Raw genomic sequence first — 18,394 nt, forward strand, 5'->3', positions numbered from 1 at the left:
CTTCTGCCATGTTGACAGCAGAATATGTGGTAAGAGTAGGTGATTTTCACTGCCAAGGGGGAGGAAACCGGCAGCATGGTTTCTGCATGTTTGGTGGTTTATTTAAAATACGTATCTCCACTGTGAAATACTCTGAAGCATGTTCTGCTGTGCTTGTCCGATCAGATGTGCAGTTTTAAAAAAAGGGCTCCTGGTGTCAGAAGTTATTTGTTACAGGCATGAAAGTGACCAAGCAACAAAATTGACTCAATTTCTAAGACTCAATTTCTAAAGCAGGCATCCCCAAACTGCGGCCCTCCAGATGTTTTGGCCTACAACTCCCATGATCCCTAGCTAACAGGACCAGTGGTCGGGGAAGATGGGAATTGTAGTCCAAAACATGTGAAGGGCTGAAGTTTGGTGGTGCCTGTTCTAAAGGGTTTCCCCTGAAGTGTAAGAGAGAATTTTATTTTTTATTTTTTTGAGGGAGTTGGGTCAGCACTTCCTTTAGGAAAGCCTTTGTTTTGCCTAGAGAAAGAAACATTTTGGGTATATTAACTTTAATCTAAATAGACAAGAGCTTTTGATTTCACTTTACTTTCTATACCAGAAACAAATTCAATAGCTGGCGAGCTAAAGCTTTTTAATTTTTAATTTACCCAACGGCAAATGTTGAAGAAATGGTGCTGTCCAGCTCATCTAACACTCGGTGTAGCTGAGATGCAATGATAGATGAGAATGAGCTGCAGCTTCCAGAGAAAAACCCTTCATAGGCTCTTCTTAGACAGGAGTGAAACTTGGAACAGAAGAGCTCTACTGCCGCATCCACCTTCCTGCCTCTTGGCTCATTTCAAGTTGTGCTGTGCTTGGCTAGGGGGACACAACCTGTTCAAGCAGCACTGCCTAAAAAGTTGCTCCTTTGGAAGTGCACAGCTAAAACAAAGACTTCTGTAATCATACTGGGGGGGGGGGATCTCCATTGGAGGTGGTGGGACTTGAATGAATCTCTCTGAAAGCAAGGTTCAACATGGCCCAGCCTACGAAGGGAATGCTTTGGGCTGTTTGTGACCCTGCAACTATGCGGTTGTAGGAACTGGCCTTTGATGATCAATAAAGGTAGGAAAATGTGGCTTCTCCTGTTGGCATCCATCTGTCTCAAGGGGCAATGGAGTGTGCCTCCAGGGGTGAAGTCAAACGGCTGCATTTGCAGCATTGAGCGACCTCTCCAGGACACAAGCCTAGGCAGTGTCTTGTCCTGCCCAGACAAAAAGACCCCTCTCTGCCTCACTGATGTGGCCCAAAGGAAAGCAGGACAATACATGTAGCACCAGCTTGGTGCCAAACATATTGAACTGGTGGCCTGGATTGATTAAAAAATAAACTGCCTTTTAGGACAGTTTTACTAGGAGCAAATACAGCCATCCCCTTCCTTGTACACGATTGAGTCACATGCGACTGCATACATGCAGCATTGTGAAATAATACAATTCTAACCTGAAATGGTGGGGTAGAGCTGGAAAGTCCTTGTGGCCCCCAAAGAGACCCCCCCCACTAATGGAACCGTGCTGAAAAAACACCAACAATGAGACAGTGCCAGCCATGCAAAGGGTAGGAAAGGGCCAAGAGAGTCTCCTTCCCTTCCCACTCTGGACCCAACATCCCTACCACCAATCAACCAAACCTTTAAACAGCTGTTGGGTGGGAAGCTGCAGCGGGTTCCCACTTTCACTTATGCACACAGGGCCTGTAACATACTCTTCCCCCCCCCCCAGGAAGTTGCCTGTTGTCAGAGAATGGCTGGGTGACAAACAGTGGTGGGAGGCATCAGCTGAGGAACCACCAAGGGAAACCCCAGAAGAGGACGGCTCAGAGGAGAGTTCAAAGAGTGGACTGCTGTTGGGTCAACAGGATTTAGTGAGCAGGGCAAGCTGGTGACAGTGAGCAGACTCGGAGGCTGAAGCAGAGGAGGGCAGGCAAGAGGCTGCAGAAGACGACAAGGAGCCTGCCTCTCCTGTTAGTATTTGTAATGTCACAAATAGATGTATGTCACAAAGTAAAGATTTATATTCAGCCATTTATGTATTCAACTATTTTTGATTGCAAATAGCTAACATCTGCTGTGACAAGCTTCCTTCCCCCCTTGTCTCCGAGGACACGCAGAGTGATGGGTAGGCCGGAACAAAGGTTAGAGATGCCCAGATGCAGTTTGAGACGGCTTGGAAGCATCTGGCAGAGAGGAGCCTTCGAGGGGATAGAAGGTGGGGACAATCAGTCCTGGCAAGACCTACTCAGAGTGTTGCTGAGTTTGTTTGTTGCCTTGAGTAAAGTGAACTTCCCTAACAACTGGCTCTGCTTCCTCTGACCTGCATCAGACTCCAGCCCTGACACCTGTAACTGCTTTAAGGACTGCAAACAGCAATTTTCATGATAGCAACATTAACAGTATTGCAAGCCATATTATGAATAGGAAGTAACAAAAGCTGTATTACAGTATTAGCACATTTTCTTGTAATCATTGCAGTCTTGGGTTCTGTATGTTTTTAGCCTTGTGTATCATGTTGTGACTGAAGATGGTTAAGATCTCAGGGAGTACCACAGCCAAATGCTTTAAAAATAGGGTCAGAATCACTGGGCGTAGAGCAGGCATCCCCAGACTTCGGCTCTCCAGATGTTTTGGACTACAATTCCCATCATTCCTGACCACTGGTCCTCTTAGCTAGGAATCATGGGAGTTGTAGGCCAAAACATCTGGAGGGCCGCAGTTTGGGGATGCCTGGCATAGAGCATCAACATTCAACACCAGCCCCTCCTGTTGCCCTAAAGCAAAATCTTCATGTACCATCTCCTCCTCCCCTGACAAGTTCAAATGGTCTACATCAGAATGGGGCAAGAATAGAGAAAAGAAAAGGTAGGCTACAGACTCCTCACCCCCATGATAAATTCAGGGTAGGCTTTCTTCACCTGTTTCACAAGACAGGTGTCTTATAGCAATAAAGCCTGAGAGAATTTCCTTTGCTGTATCAATTAGGGATTCCTGTTTCAATTTTCACTCAGCCACAAAGCCTTAGTCCAGTTTCCACCTATCAACCTAATTTATCTTACAGTGAGGGAGGTGGTGATAAAATGAGCAGGGGGGGGGGGAGAGATGGTGGCAGCGTTTTGATAACTAAAAAAAATATCAAAAAATATAAAGGAGCTGTATTTTTATGTTGTGATAGATCCACGTTTGTACCAATGGTGCTACGCAGCACCTGTATTCCAGTGCCTAGAAGGGGGATGTAGAAGGGCTCTGTGTTCCAGTTCCAGGGATGAGCTACACAATCCAAAGAAGACAACTAGACACACAGCTGGATTGTAAATCTTTTTATTAAAAGAGTTGTCTCCCACAGTAGTTAAAGCTTTGGCACTTACAGTATAAAAAATAATCACTGATCATAATTATACCAAATTCCTCTGTCAATGGTGTACTAAGTGTCTTTAATATATTTTCCTGTTAAAAAAACACCGATGGGTAGGGGAGGGAGCAGGGAAAGGAAGAACAATGTTGATAAATAACAGTACGAGATACAAACATACCGCTAGGGAAAGAAATTAGGATAATTTAGAAAGATTAGGACTGTGCATATTTTTAAATATCACAGTGATGGGGTTTGCAGTCCCTATTGGTAGCTGCACAATTAGATGAACATAGAACTTTGGATTTTCATTCATTTCCTATGACAGGAGAGCCCCTCCCCTTAATCCCTTATGGATACTGGTTGCTGAGCAAATTATGAGTTAGTATGAGTCGTCTTCAGGGAAAATACTGAATGGTATTGAAACACTGAGCAAAAGACAAGACAGTATACAACTATCCTTTGTGAAAAGAAGTCTTGAGACGCTCCAAGAGTGGCCTCCCTTGGAGAAGCTGTGAGTTGAGCAAAAGCCGAGAAAGGCACTCTGGCCACCCTAAGCAGACCTGCTTTCCTCTAGCAGCATTCTAGAGTGGATGGTCTTGGCAAGAAAGACTTTCCTTGGCTGGTGTTAGTCTCCTCGTCGATTTTGTGTCTCTGCTTGTAGATGCAAAGGGTAGAAGCACTCAATGGGGCAATGAACATTCTGCTGGAACAAAGGAGGAGGAAGGAAATCAGAGCTCAACAGGTCTAGAAGGTGGAAAGTATCTTGCTTGGCCAAAATACAGACAACTTGCAACTCTTGACATTTCACAGTGCAAACCCTTTACAGATGAATTGTGAGGTGGAGGGACGGGCAGTTCTGCTGAAAGGAAATGTTTCCGTCCCATTTCATTCATCAAAGTGATAGCTCTATTGGCTTCCCTTCCTTCTGCCGCTAACCTGGACATGGTCCAATAAACACACTCGCTCTCGACACAACCTGCATTCCAGTCTTGTTTCATCCCATACCATACCGTAGGATATTGTGGGAATTGGAAGCCTGTGGCAGTCAGACTAGGGATGTCTGATTTAGTCACCACGTGAATGTGACTTAGAACTGTTTTAGGCTGGCAGTGCAGATGACTAGCTTATTCTAAATATTTTGGTGTTGGACTAGAAGCATTTGGTGCTGAAGCTGTGCATCTGATTCAGTCTCTTAGATTAGAAACTGCTGGGAGACCCAAGAAGTCAACAGAAGTCTATAGTGGAAGACTACCAGGAATTTGCATTCTTGGTAACAATAGTGAGCAGTGCTTAACAGCCACGGCTGTCCTATACTTACAGTATTTGAAGTTTGTTGCTGTCTCTGTGAGTACTGTGAATAGGTGTGACCAGGAGAACCTTCAGGTGAGAGCGCAGCACCTGGCCTACGACAATTGTCACAACGCCAGCCCTTTAAATAAACAAACACTACATTTTAGCATGACCTTCTGAATGGACAATGTCATATAGATCAAATTTCAAATTTGTCCCTGCAGGAAAGTGGCATACACAATTGTGCCCCTTCGTATCCTAAGGGAAAAGATCCAGTCAAAATGAGAGGTTAATTCACTAGGTATCATGGGTTCTTTTATACAGGTAAATTTTCACTAATTTTAAGTCAATTGGAACTCAGAAGCCATAAGTCTGTGTATGATTACAGTCTTAGTAGGCAGAGGAACTAACAGCATTTTAAGGTCAAGGTCATTTTAAGTGTTTTCAGTATAGGCTTAAATAAGTTGCATGAGCAGATGTACTGATCATTTGGGAGATAATATTTCAACAACTACAAAAGCTACTGTAATCTATATATATGTATAAATGTAAACTGGGCATGTCCGTTCCTCTCTAATGTTCAACGAAACTGCTTGACCGATAGCACTGAAATTTGGACACAACGCCACATGCGAATAAGAGAGTAACCTAAGACACTTTCCGTACACAGATGTCACACCTGGGCCACGTAAAAAAAACCAAACCCCGTGTTTCAGAACACACAACTCACCCCAAAGTGCATGCTGAGAAATAGAACCCAGAAGCTGACAGTTCCTTTTCCAAGGGTGGGGGCCAAGGAATGGGGATACAGGGAGGAGGCCTTGGCTCGCATTTACATACTAGGCCAAGTGGAGCTCTGGGTGGGGGGAGGAGGGACCCGAATAGGTCATGGGTTGAGCCGGGGGGGGGGAGTCACAGGAATGACCCGGGGTGGGGGGAGGGGAACGGGATACCTCATGGGTCGTGACAGGATGGGAGGAATCAGGAGACACAACCGGGGGGGGGAGGAAAAAACTTAGTCCGTGGGGGGGGACACATCCTCCCCCTTTCCTGGGAAACAAGGACCCTGAGTCAGGCACAGCAATGCGTGCCCGGGCCAGCTAGTAATATAATATAATAATATATAATATTATGTCTATCTGTATGAAAGACATGTTAGGAGACTTGGATTTAACAGACAGGAATAGTACTGTGTCACCTAGGCAGCTCTTAACAGCTCATCCACAGTGCTGCAAAACTACTGCATTAGTATTGGTAAATCAGGCTTCATATACTGAGCATGCCTGTAAAACTGGGCAAAAATGCATATACAGTTGTCACAGATGGGGTGTTGGCTACTCCCGAGTAAGCACTCCACACATCCTCTGGATTTTCATAGTTTTATTGTGCATGCTATATACAGTGGTGAGATGTCTCAAATCATGTCTGCTCTGCATGGGGCAGAAGCCCACAATGGCGTCTCGTGGGCTCTGACCCCCCTTTTAAGACTCCAAACGCCCCTCCTCCTTGCTCTATGGGTCCTCCGTGGTCCCAAACCAGGCTCCTGAGGTGCCGTTCTCTCTCCTCCCTCCTTTCCAGCCCCTGCTACCAACCTGGAGCTGAGCCACCAGGACTCTGCAGAGCCCTGGACCCGTCTTAACCCTTCCTGTTCCTGATTTGAACTCCCAGACTTGCTGCTGCTCTCCCATCTGGTGGAAGTAAGCAGAGTGGGCTGCTCTCTGCAAGCCCTCTCTCTTACATCCACCCCCCCTCCAGGCTCCCCCCCCCTTTCTGAGGCCTGGTTTGCCTGGTCTGATGTCTGTAAAGAGGGCTGGAAGCCTGACAGGTCTTCCTCCTCTGTAGTGTGTGTAAAATCCTGTTCCCCGTCGGTGCTGGGTGGCTGGTCCGTGTAGTTCCTTCCGTTGTCATCCTCCTCCTCCCTCTGGAAAATTGCTTCCGATTCCCGGAGGGCTCCTTGGGTCTGCGTCTCCCCTGCTCCCCACCTGGGATCGCCCTCCCCCTCTGTGTTCCCTGTGCTACTGACGTGTGGTGGTTTGGGTCTGTGGGAGAAAGGAGCGTGCAGTTCCAGTGTGCGGTCCTCCCCTTGCATGGTGTGCGTGGTTGCCTCCGCGTTTTGGGAAGCAGGAGTGCCCTGCCTGGCCATCAGACATTTTAACCCCCCCTCCCCCCACCGGGAGCCCGGGCTCGCTGTGGCACTGTAGACCTCCTCCTCTTCCTTTCTTTCTGGAACCTCTTGGCTGCCTTCTCCCTCCACCCTTCTGTCTAGTGTCTTTTGTGTGATTTCCTCCCCCTCCCTCCTGTCAGCGTCTTGTGTTGGATGTGTGTCACGTCCTCTGAACCTTGGGCTTTCCCTAAAGTGTGAGAGCAAAGACCTGTGACCCACGGGATGGACCTTTCTCGCTGTAGGTGCTTCCCCCCTGAAGGTGACAGGGTTGATCTGTGTCAGAACCTTGAAGGGCCCCAGCCTTCTGGGTGCCAGCTTCTTCCCCCTTCCCCCCATGGGAAGGCCTTCTGACCACAGCCAGACCCTGTCCCCTCCGTGGAAGACCTTCTCCAGTCCCCTGTGATGGTCTGCCCCCTCCTTGTAAGCCTCATTGCCCCTTGCCACGTCTCCATCCAGTTGTTGGTGTACTGTCTCCCTCCTCTCACCCCATGCCTCAATAGGAGGTCCCCCAATCTCCCCCTCCCCCTGCTCTGGGAAGGCTCTGGGGTTTCGCCCAAGACTGGCCTTACTGGGTGTGAGCCTCGTGAAGACATGTACTGCATGCCCCTCCGTGGGGTTGTCATGATATTGCTTGAGAATCTTCCCTCTGAGGGAGTCCTGGGGCATATACCGGGCATCATTGCTAAAGAGTAACCCCTCTTTCTCGGCAAGCCCTTCCCCTGCCCCCTTTTTCTCCCTCAAGTCCCTCCGTATGTTCTGGGTAAAAGTGTCCTCTTTGGTGAGTTGGCTCAGTTTCTCTTCCTGCATCCCCGCCTCTGCGTCGTTCCATCCGCCTGGGGAGCTGATGTGGTGCGATCCTGAGGATTCTCCTTCTTTCCTGCAGTGCTCCTTGCCGTCTGCATCTCCAAAGGTGAGATCTCCCCGGCGCTGGCTGCCCACAGGGTCATTGTCCATTAAGTCCAAAGCTAGCACTTCTGCGTGCTTGTTCACTGTCATCTTCCGAGAGGGGGTCTGTTGCGTGACCTCACCCTCCTGCAATTCCCGGCCGCCTACGGTCAAGACGCTCATGGGCAGCTCCCTTGGGAAAATGGGAATCTGATCCTGCTTAGCCAAGTCCACCGATAGGAAATCGTCGCTGCTGCCCCTGCGGAGAAGCCCGACTGTCTCCTGGGTCTGGCCTCTTGGCAGCTGCAGACTCACTTCCATCTCTTTGTCGTGCTGTGGGGTGTTACAGGAGGGCTCAGTTGTTGGTGCTCTGCCTGGCCCCTCCCCTCCTGATCTGGCATCCAGGCTTGTGTCTGTGCCTGCCTGCTCTCGCCATTCCTTCCTCTGGGGGCAGTGTTCCACCCAGTGGCTGGGTGCATTGTAAAGGCATCTCCCGCCTTTCTCTTCCCTCTGTTTTCCCGCGTCAGCGTTTGAAAGTACCCGCGCGCGGGCTTTGTCCCTCTGCATCACATCTGGCTGGAGGGGGCTGTGCTGTGCTGCAGCTGCCTCCCCGGGACTGTATGGGAACTTGTGGCCGCTGCCTTTCCCCTCCGTCTGTCCCCTCTGCCCGGACTCGCCTCTCAGCCTCCTGCACTTCCACGCCACCATGCCTCTCAGTCTTAGAGCCAGCTTGTGCTGAGGGTCGCCCTACGAAGTGCTGGCCCGTCCCGAGTGTCCTCTCTGCTTGTCCAGCCTCCGCTCCCCCGGCTTGGCTGTGTTCAGAGCTGCTCGGTTCACTAAGCTTGGCTTCCCCTGTGCCCGGGTGCCTACCTGGTGCTTGAGCCGTTCCATAGTTGCAGGGTGCTGGCAACTCATGCCAATCCTCCCTCGGCATCTCTCTCTTCTGCTTTAGATGCTGCCAACTTCATGCCGGCTGCTCCATTTGCAGCCCTCTTCCCTCGGGGTAGCCATCAAAAGATTGTGGGCTTGCTGTCACAGATGGGGTGTTGGCTACTCCCGAGTAAGCACTCCACACATCCTCTGGATTTTCATAGTTTTATTGTGCATGCTATATACAGTGGTGAGATGTCTCAAATCATGTCTGCTCTGCATGGGGCAGAAGCCCACAATGGCGTCTCGTGGGCTCTGACCCCCCTTTTAAGACTCCAAACGCCCCTCCTCCTTGCTCTATGGGTCCTCCGTGGTCCCAAACCAGGCTCCTGAGGTGCCGTTCTCTCTCCTCCCTCCTTTCCAGCCCCTGCTGAAGCTAGCTCCTCCCCTGCTTCCCTGCTATTGTGGGCTTGCTGTCACAGATGGGGTGTTGGCTACTCCCGAGTAAGCACTCCACACATCCTCTGGATTTTCATAGTTTTATTGTGCATGCTATATACAGTGGTGAGATGTCTCAAATCATGTCTGCTCTGCATGGGGCAGAAGCCCACAATGGCGTCTCGTGGGCTCTGACCCCCCTTTTAAGACTCCAAACGCCCCTCCTCCTTGCTCTATGGGTCCTCCGTGGTCCCAAACCAGGCTCCTGAGGTGCCGTTCTCTCTCCTCCCTCCTTTCCAGCCCCTGCTACCAACCTGGAGCTGAGCCACCAGGACTCTGCAGAGCCCTGGACCCGTCTTAACCCTTCCTGTTCCTGATTTGAACTCCCAGACTTGCTGCTGCTCTCCCATCTGGTGGAAGTAAGCAGAGTGGGCTGCTCTCTGCAAGCCCTCTCTCTTACAACAGTGGTGCCTCGCTAGACGAAATTAATTCGTTCCACGGGTCTTTTCTTATAGCGAAAAATTCGTGTAGCGAATCCCATAGGAATGCATTGAATTTTTTTTGAATTTTTTTCCCCCATAGGAACGCATTAATTGAATTTCAATTCATTCCTATGGGAAACTGCGATTCGCTAGACGAATTTTTCGTAAAACGCATTCATCTAGTGAGGCAAGCTCCGCTCGAAAAATCCTTTCGTTAAGCGGAAATTTCGTTAAGCAGGGCATTTGTTAAACGAGGCACCACTGTATGTTTATTTCTGCTTTAGGCTCCCCTTTAACAATTTCATTTGTAGTGCTTATTACTTATTACTTAAAATGTAATGAACTCTGAACCTGAGTGGGCATTATCCACAAAATATGTCCAGATTCTGCAAGTATGTCATATTCCCTCCTGCCCCCCCCCCACTCTCACACACACCATGCTTCCTGTTATATAAGTCACAGCGCTGGTATTAAAATGCTTACCTGCTGTCCTCCATAGCAAGTACAGGAGCAGATAGCCCCAAGATATTCCTTCTGCCATTGCTCTCCTACATGGTACATTTTGCCCTCATCATAGCAAGTTGCTTCATCTACAAAAAAAAAAAAAAAAAGCCGAGGAACAAGCAACTCTTTTAAAAATTGGTATGAACTTTGCCACTTGGAGGACAAAACATCTCAAGTATTAAATCCACCTTAACAGTGCCAACCTATACCAGAAAGATTCTTAAGACAATTTAGGAGGTTATCTCCAGTGTGGTATTCATCAACAGGTTGGCAGGATTTTGTTCAGGTTTTCTCCTACCTGCCAGCCTGTGGAAAAGAGGAGGGAGGAGGGAATAAAACCTAGTTGTGTACTGTTGATTTATGGCTACCAGCATGGGCAGTAGGGCCATGAGTTGCCAGTGCTTTCCCGTAAGAGGGAGCACCTAAACCGGGCAGAAACTTTATCCTGATGGTAGGAACACATTTCTCTTGCTTTTTGTGGTATAAAGAATGAACAGAACACCCTCATTGTCAGTTAAACACTCCTGTAAGAAGAATTGTCCCAGAGGACAGGAATCAGACCCCAACGTTTCATTTTAATTTGATTACTATGAATTCAGAAAAAAATAAATCACTAGAGGTGGCATTCAACTACGCTTAACTCAGAGTAGATCCATAAGTTTGGCCCATTAATTTCAATGGATCTCCTCTGAGTGAAACCCAGTTGAATAGCACCCTAGATTTTGCTTCTAGGTTATTTTGGGGACAAGCACAAAAATAAAGAGCTAAAGACTGTACTTTGAAAGAGCAGCAGGAATGTAGTTTTGTACATCAAGAAAGGTAATGCCCATACGTACGAGGTTCACATTTGAATTCTCCCTTTCCGTTCCCAAGGCAAGTGCAGCTCATCATTTGTCCATTCTCTCCTTGCCGGTCCCACTTCTCACCAATCTTATAGTTCACAGCATTGTCATGACACCACTCTGAATGAACCAAAGAAATGACAGATCAATAAAGTGATGTGGAATCCACATTGAGCCCTGTTTGACAATGTGTTGGCCACTTGATGTATTATGGGGCTTAGGGTCCCAGAGACAAAAGCCTCAGATTTGTAGAAGGAGCTTTTTTTTTACAAAGAACAATATTTCAACAAAAAAGAGCTCTTATCCAGTCAATTGGTAGCTAGGCACAGATTGGAAGTAAAAGGGGGCCTGACATGTTTAGTATCCATAAAAAAATAACTCCTCTGTTATTGTTCCCAGGTAACAGTCCCCACCTATACAAAAAAGAATTTTAGGTTGTTTCAGACACATCCATTTGCTGTTGGTCGTCTCATTACTGTGGCTGCTTAAACCATCACTTATCCCAGGGTGAGCTAGAAGCCTTTGATCTTGCTAAGGGTTGAGCAGTGCTTCGCCACTGGAACATATTAGGAACATATTTAGAAAGTGAATTGGCTTTTAAGAGAGTTGTTAAGATTATTTAAGAAAGCTCTAGTGCTGCTAGGGTATGACAAGGCTGGAAATGAGGGCTATAGCTTGCAATATGATCAAGACATATTATTTAGGTTTTATCAAATTGTCTTCGAGTTATCAGGATTTATTTAGTTGTTGATTTGGCTGTCAGCATCTGTAAATGTGAAGCACACACAGAAGAAGCAATGTTCAATTAGGTGTCTTATTTTATCTGGCGGGAAAACATAAGAATCTAAGTGTTTGGCATCAGGGCAGTCAGCTGGTAAAGTCCTGAAGCAAACAAAATACTGAACTTTAACTGGAAACAACTGGTGTAAACCAGAATTAATGACGGCATTGCACTAGTTGGATTATGTTTTATGGTTTAAATCCAACAAATAGCAGGGTCACTTGTATTTCACAGTTAATAATTCCAGTCCAACACAGGGCCAACTGAACATTTCCCCCTCAGCTTTTGTCAAGGGCAGATATTTAAACATCTCCTAAAACGATAGGCATTGCGGATGTTTTTTGAATGTGCTGGACACAGTAGAACATATTCTTTTATACTGTTCATTGTACAACCAGCTACGCAAATGTGTGCTATCCCCTTTTCTGGGTTGTCTAACATCACAGCACAATGAAAATGGTGGTCTGTTAACCAGGGCATGTGGGTGTTCCCTAGTTTGTCTTGTATTTCTTGTGTCAATGTGGGTTCATCATTTTTGCAGAAGCCTGCTGGGTGGTATAAGCCTTTGGCTTGCCAGGTTTTTATCTGGAGGTTTTGTGCTGTGTGGTGGAATAGTGGGTGGTGAGCCAGGGGGATTAGCGGGGATGGGGTTGGGAACAATTTACCTGCTTCTTCCTTCCACGCTTTAAGCATGGTCTGTGTGAACCTGTTTAGTGTTGTGGGGATTTGTCTGGGAGGAATGGGTATGCTGTGGTGGGCGTATTTTCGATTATGTCTCTCTCCAGGTGTACCCATTGTTTTGTTTCGTCTTCAAGAATGTATGGGATTATGTGGCACTCTTGGTTGGTGATGTAGTATAGTTCTATGCTGGGAATTCCTCACCACCCTCCTGAGGAGGGGAGGTGTAGGTATTTGGGGTTTATTGCCTCAAATTTTAGAAATGGAGCCAAATGAATACAAGAAGCTACTCACTTGAAGAGTCACATCTGAAGTGCCCACTGCCAAGGCCTAAACACTGGCACCAGAGTTTAAATCCAGTTTCAGACATTCTTTCCCATTCCTCCCCAACAGAGTAGAAGGAGCCAGTGAAGGTATCATAACATGAGTCATCTGTTGGTTGGTTTGATGTTCCAGAAACTGGAAAGAACACAGAATGAAAAGTTGTATGACAACACGCAGTACTTCTTAGCAAACAATCCCCCCCCACACACACACTCAAAAGTGTGCCAGTAATAATGAAGTCTCCATGCAGCAATAAATAGCACAAAAATCTATCTTAATTATCTTTGTCCAGATTATGATCTGGATTTCATTGCTTAAACAGGCTTCCTCTCCCACTAAGATTCTTCGAATATATAACACAGATGAAGCAAAGGAACAGACAGAAATGTATGCTGAAAGATACACAACTGAAAGAGGAGTTTGAGAGCTAGAATGGTGCAGTGGTTAGAGTGCAGTAGTGGGGAGATCAGGGTTCAAATCCCCAGTCAGCCATGAAGCTGGCCCAGTCACTTTCTCTCTAACTAACCTCCCTGGGAGGTTAAACTGGCGTGTGGCATGGAGACACCTACTGTATGCATGCCACCCTGAACGCCATGAAGGATTAGTGTGATACAAGTGTAAAATCCAACCAGACAAGGACAACATAGTTATCAGTGATCCTAAGCCAAGGTTATTACACAAAAGAAGAGTGGAGCCCTTCCCCCAAAGGGCTTCCTTTCTACTTACCGACATTGCCCACTGTGACCACCTCTTCAAGGACTTTGTGTCTTTTCCTATTTTTAATTGCCTCCACTATGATGTTGTAGGTGGCACCTCTAGTAAGACCGGTAAGCGTAGCACTTGATGATGTGCCAGGAACTCTGAGCTACAATTTGAGAAGATGTATAAACATGTTGAATTTTGCTTTCGAAGAATGAGACACTGTCTCTGAAATGGCTGTATAGCAAGTTGATTAGTCTAGAGAGCAGGGTTTTGGGGGTCCAATCCAATGAGGATATGACTTCTCTTTACCCAAATAGAGATGAGACCAGTCTCCCTTATCCAGCACCTTTCCCCCTTCTTTTACAAATGCAATGATGTGGCTACCTAGATCTACTCAACTTGTCAAGAACAGGGTGAGATTTAAGCAGCCAATTTACTGCTTGGTCACTTTTTGATGTCACCTTCATGATGAGGAGCTGCCACAAAGTCTTCTTCCTGTGCAGCTCTAGTAATGTCGAAAGAGGAGCTCACAGTAAGTCTCTTTCCCACACCAGCATTTGTCCCAGTTTTTTGCAGGATTGAAAAGCCCATCCTGTTTTTGACAAGACATTTCCTATCCAATAGGACAGAGATGAGGAACCTGAGTGGCCCCACCAGATATTGTTGGACTCCCATTTCTATCAGCTCCAGCCAGCATGGCATGTGGTCAGTTATGACAAGTGTCATAATCCAGCAACTTCTGGAGACTCACAGGCTCTTCATTTCTGCCTCAGACCAAGAAAAAACTCTCTTCATAACCACGGATTCCCATCTGTAGCAGCAAAAGCATGTTACTTTTGAAGTCTTCAACACATTTATCTGGTATCTTAGTTCTCATTTCTTCTATCTGTTCTGTAGTCTCTGCTCCCTCTAGCTCTACCATTACCCTAGCACAGGCATAGGCAAACTCTGCCCTCCACATGTTTTTGGCCTACAACTCCCATGATCCCTAGCTAACAGGACCAGTGGTCAGGGATGGCGGGAGTTGTAGTCCCCAAACATCTGGCGGGCAGCGTTTGCCTATGCCTGCCCTAGCAGACTAATTAGCTTCCTGCAATGACTCATTAAACGACCTATTTTCCATTACTGCACCTTATGCCAGGAATTTCCTCCCTAAATGTGTATTAATGCCATTTCTCTGCTTTCCTTCTCCTTCACCCTCAGGACTGCAAAACCTCAAGGACTGGCTCTCCCCATATGAACCAGCCTGGACCCAGTGATCATCATCTTTGTGTGCCTCCTCTGCGAGAGGTCCAGAGGGTGGCAAAACAGGAACGGGCCTTTTCTGTCGTGGCTCCCCATTTGTGGGACGCTTTCCTCAGGGAGGCCTTGCCTGGAGCTTTGATTACATATTTTGAGGCAAAAACATTCCACTTCTCCCAGGCCTCCAATTAAACCACCTATGGCCTTTCAAACTGGAGGGGGGTATTGTTTTTGCTTGTTATTGTGACATGTATTTTTGTGCTTTGATATTGTAAACCGCCCTGTGATCTTCAGTTGAAAGGTGGTATAGAACTTTAAATAGTAATAGTAGTAATATCCAACTAAGATTGAAGTACGTGTAACTTCAATGGTTACATTTAACCATGACCTTTAGCACCCCATCCCTGTTTTCATCATTGTCTTTATTAGATTGCAAATTCCTCGAGAATAGGGTCTTGAAGACAGTTTGCCTATGAAACCTGGTAAAGTGCCAGTGAGGGTGTTATCTAAACCAGGGGTCACCAAACTTTTTTCAGCAGGGTGCCTGTCCACTGTCCCTCAGACCTTGTGGGGGCCGGACTATATTTGGGAAAAATAATAATGAACGAATTCCTATGCCCCACAAATAACCCAGAGGTGCATTTTAAATACAAGGACACATTCTACTCATGTAAAAACACCAGACAGGCCCCACAAATAACCCAGAGATGCATTTTAAATAAAAGGACACATTCTACTCATGTAAAAACACGCTGATTCCTGGACCGTCCGTGGGCCAGATTGAGAAGGTGATTGGGCCACATCCGGCCCCCGGGCCTTAGTTTGGGGACCCCTGATCTAAACAAACACAATGACAACAACACTTTCCCAGAATTCCCACTACCTTTTAGAAATGAACAAAACCAAGTTACCTCTACAGGTTCTTCCTCAGCACCAACAGGTTGACAAGAGATAATGTATTCAGTGCTCTCTGAATAGGGCGTCCAAGAAATGGTTGTCTGAGAAACTGCTTCCTGGGGCCTCGTGTGATTATTCTTGGGCAGAAGGTTGTGGGGATAATAAGGATGTTCATCCACGTCTGGTAGGTCTCCAGGCTGTACATGTGGCCTACGCCCCACTGGGGTGGTGGCAGTTGTAGGGGTCCGAGACCCATATACTTCCACAATGACTTGTTGGCCTGGCTTGCTCAATATAGTCTGCTGACCAGAAGTCCCTGGAAGTTGGATACCATTTCCATTATCATGCGGGTTGTTGGTGAGATAAGGCGTGTTTTCCCCAGCGCTGGGCACATCCAGGTTCTCTGACACACCTTGGCCAGAGTGTGGCAGCGTTACTAGCTGGGGAAGCTCATCTAGACAGAGAGAGAAGTTAGAAGCGGTCAAAGCCAGGTTCTCAAGCACCCTTCAGCAAGCGCTGCTTCCATTATGAAACAAACTAAGCAGCGGCTCCGTAAAACACTGCCTAATTCAAGCAATTAAATGTTAGCAGCCTTCTCAAGGGTGCTACATGGTCCTGAAAAGTCATCATGCAGTTTCTCTACAGAGGCTACTTAGAGCACTTCAACCAGAAGGCAAAAGCAAGATGAGCCAAAGTGATGACAATTTTTGTACCTTTGAGATGATCCCCCTATGAAGCAAAAGAACCTTCTTGCCACAAATTATATTTTGCTGAATGAATGAATGAATGGCAGGACATTTCTATCCTGCCACCAGGCTGCATTATGTACCCTCAAATTATGCCCTGGGACCACTATATTCTGTTCCTTTGATGTAATTTCAGCTAAAGGGGAGAAATATTATATACTACATTACCCCTTGCACCTATTTCCAAAGGATGATAACACCTGAACTCCCCTCTACTTTACAACTATTTACCACACACTTCAAAGGTGAATCTGATTTGAAACTGAGAGTTAAGTCAATCATCCATTACTGAAGCTCTTGACTCCCTTTCTTCTGAGAAAAAGCAACTCTTGCGTCTTAATAATGTATGAACAAGTCACTCAGACCCGCATGCATCAACTGATATCTACTAGTCAGTATAGATTTCTCCTTTTGAATCTATAAAAAGCTAGATGGGTTACAATCCAGATCAAATCAAGCATTTGTAGGTTCCACTGATTTACAATTAAGGCGAGTTAAGCGAGTGCTTACCTCTTGCCAGTCAAATTAAATGCTGAGGCTGGTACCCCATATATTATTGAATGGTTGTGAAGCTTAATTCTGAGCAGACATGTTTAATTTGGATTGGAGTGTACCCTCAGTTTGCAACGGATTCAGAGGTAAGCAACAATATGAAATCAACCATCTTAAAAGTAGGAAACGGGAAAGACAAAAAGTGAAAGGAGGTTTGTCAACCGCAGCCAAATCTATTAAACTGCATCCGTACTTTGCAGCTCAGGATTACCAGCTTATCTGAATATACATATACAGTGATACCTCGGTTTATGAACACAATTGGTTCCGGAAGTCTGTTCATAAACTGAAGCGTTCATAAACTGAAGCGAACTTTCCCATTGAAAGTAATGGAAAGTGGATTAATCCGTTCCAGACGGTCCGTGGAGTACTTAAACTGAAGCATTCATAAACTGAAGCAAACTTTCCCATTGAAAGTAATGGAAAGTGGATTAATCCGTTCCAGACGGGTCCACGGAGTACTTAAACTGAAATGTTCATAAACTGAAGCATGGGTGTAATTGGTTCCGGAAGTCTGTTCATAAACTGAAGAGTTCATAAACTGAAGCGAACTTTCCCATTGAAAGTAATGGAAAATGAATTAATCCGTTCCAGATGGGTCCGTGGCGTTCATAAACCGAAAATTCATAAACCGAGGTGTTCATAAACCGAGGTTCCACTGTACAGATTGATGAGTGTCTCCACTTGTGTCCAGATATACAAAGGAAATTTTAAGCAGTGATGTGCCATCAGTTGTGTGGCAATGGCATTAACTGAAATTCAAAACAGAACTGGATCTAGCTTCTCTTTCGTGCTCAGTAAGATTGAAGGTGTTTTACCTGTTTTTGTCCTTCCAATCAATGGTTCACTCTTCTGATTATTCTTCACAGCAAATATATAGATGACATATTCTGTTCCTGGCTCCAGACCTGACAAAGGATTGGCAGAAACCCATTTTTAAAAGGAAGCAGTATTCAAAAGGAGTGTTCAAGGTCGGCACAACAGCTTGCAGTGCAATCTTATACATGCTTACTCAGAAGTAAGTCTCGTTGTTTTTCATGGAGCTTACTATCAGGTAAGTGTTTATAGGTTTTGTAACCTATACACGCACCGCTCCCATTTACTACCATCTAGTTATTCTTCAGATAGGCATTTATCTTGCCAGGATAAGGTTTTGCTGGCTTAACTTCTTATATTTTGAGATAGCTTCTCTGTTTTCTTGTTTTATTACTTTCATCTCTCTGTTGTTTGATACTGTTCATCTGTTGTCCTGTTAAGTTCAGATTTTGTAAATGCAGTCACAGCGGAAAGGTGGGATATACATGTTTCTAAGACAGAGGCAGGCTTCTAAAGGTTAGAAGTACTAATAAGGTCCATATTCTGAAACAACCGAACCAAACTGGTCAATTGGCCGGTTTCTGGGGCATGTTGCATTTTAGCATGACCAAGATATGGTCCCAGACTGTTGCTATGCATGTAGTAGTAGGCTTAGTACTCAACTGCTCCTATTCAGGTCTTTGGGACAAAATGCACTAGTTACAGCTGGCAAAATTGTTGAGGCAGGGTCAAAAGTTGTCATTACCAAACCCCAAACCCCCCACCCCACCCAGGATGGCCAAGCAACGAGCAGGCTTATCCCAC

At 46.2% G+C, this 18,394-nt stretch overlaps 1 protein-coding gene across 1 annotated transcript in view; it reads right to left on the bottom strand.

The window, feature by feature from the left end:
* Window positions 1-3,327: 3,327 nt before the first annotated feature.
* The window catches only part of FN1 (fibronectin 1), a 77,090-nt gene continuing 62,023 nt past the window's right edge, over window positions 3,328-18,394 (bottom strand). Inside the window, exons 38-45 of the mRNA XM_060273482.1 lie at window positions 17,593-17,682; window positions 15,491-15,930; window positions 13,362-13,500; window positions 12,606-12,770; window positions 10,847-10,972; window positions 9,990-10,096; window positions 4,696-4,806; window positions 3,328-4,077 (exon numbers count right to left, since the gene is read on the bottom strand). Coding sequence (XP_060129465.1) covers window positions 4,003-4,077; window positions 4,696-4,806; window positions 9,990-10,096; window positions 10,847-10,972; window positions 12,606-12,770; window positions 13,362-13,500; window positions 15,491-15,930; window positions 17,593-17,682 — 1,253 coding nt within the window. The 3' untranslated portion in view covers window positions 3,328-4,002. The remainder of the gene's footprint in view (window positions 4,078-4,695; window positions 4,807-9,989; window positions 10,097-10,846; window positions 10,973-12,605; window positions 12,771-13,361; window positions 13,501-15,490; window positions 15,931-17,592; window positions 17,683-18,394) is intronic.

The sequence above is a fragment of the Zootoca vivipara genome, chromosome 1 (genome assembly GCF_963506605.1).
Source record: "Zootoca vivipara chromosome 1, rZooViv1.1, whole genome shotgun sequence".
In the NCBI taxonomy this organism is placed as follows: domain Eukaryota; kingdom Metazoa; phylum Chordata; class Lepidosauria; order Squamata; family Lacertidae; genus Zootoca; species Zootoca vivipara.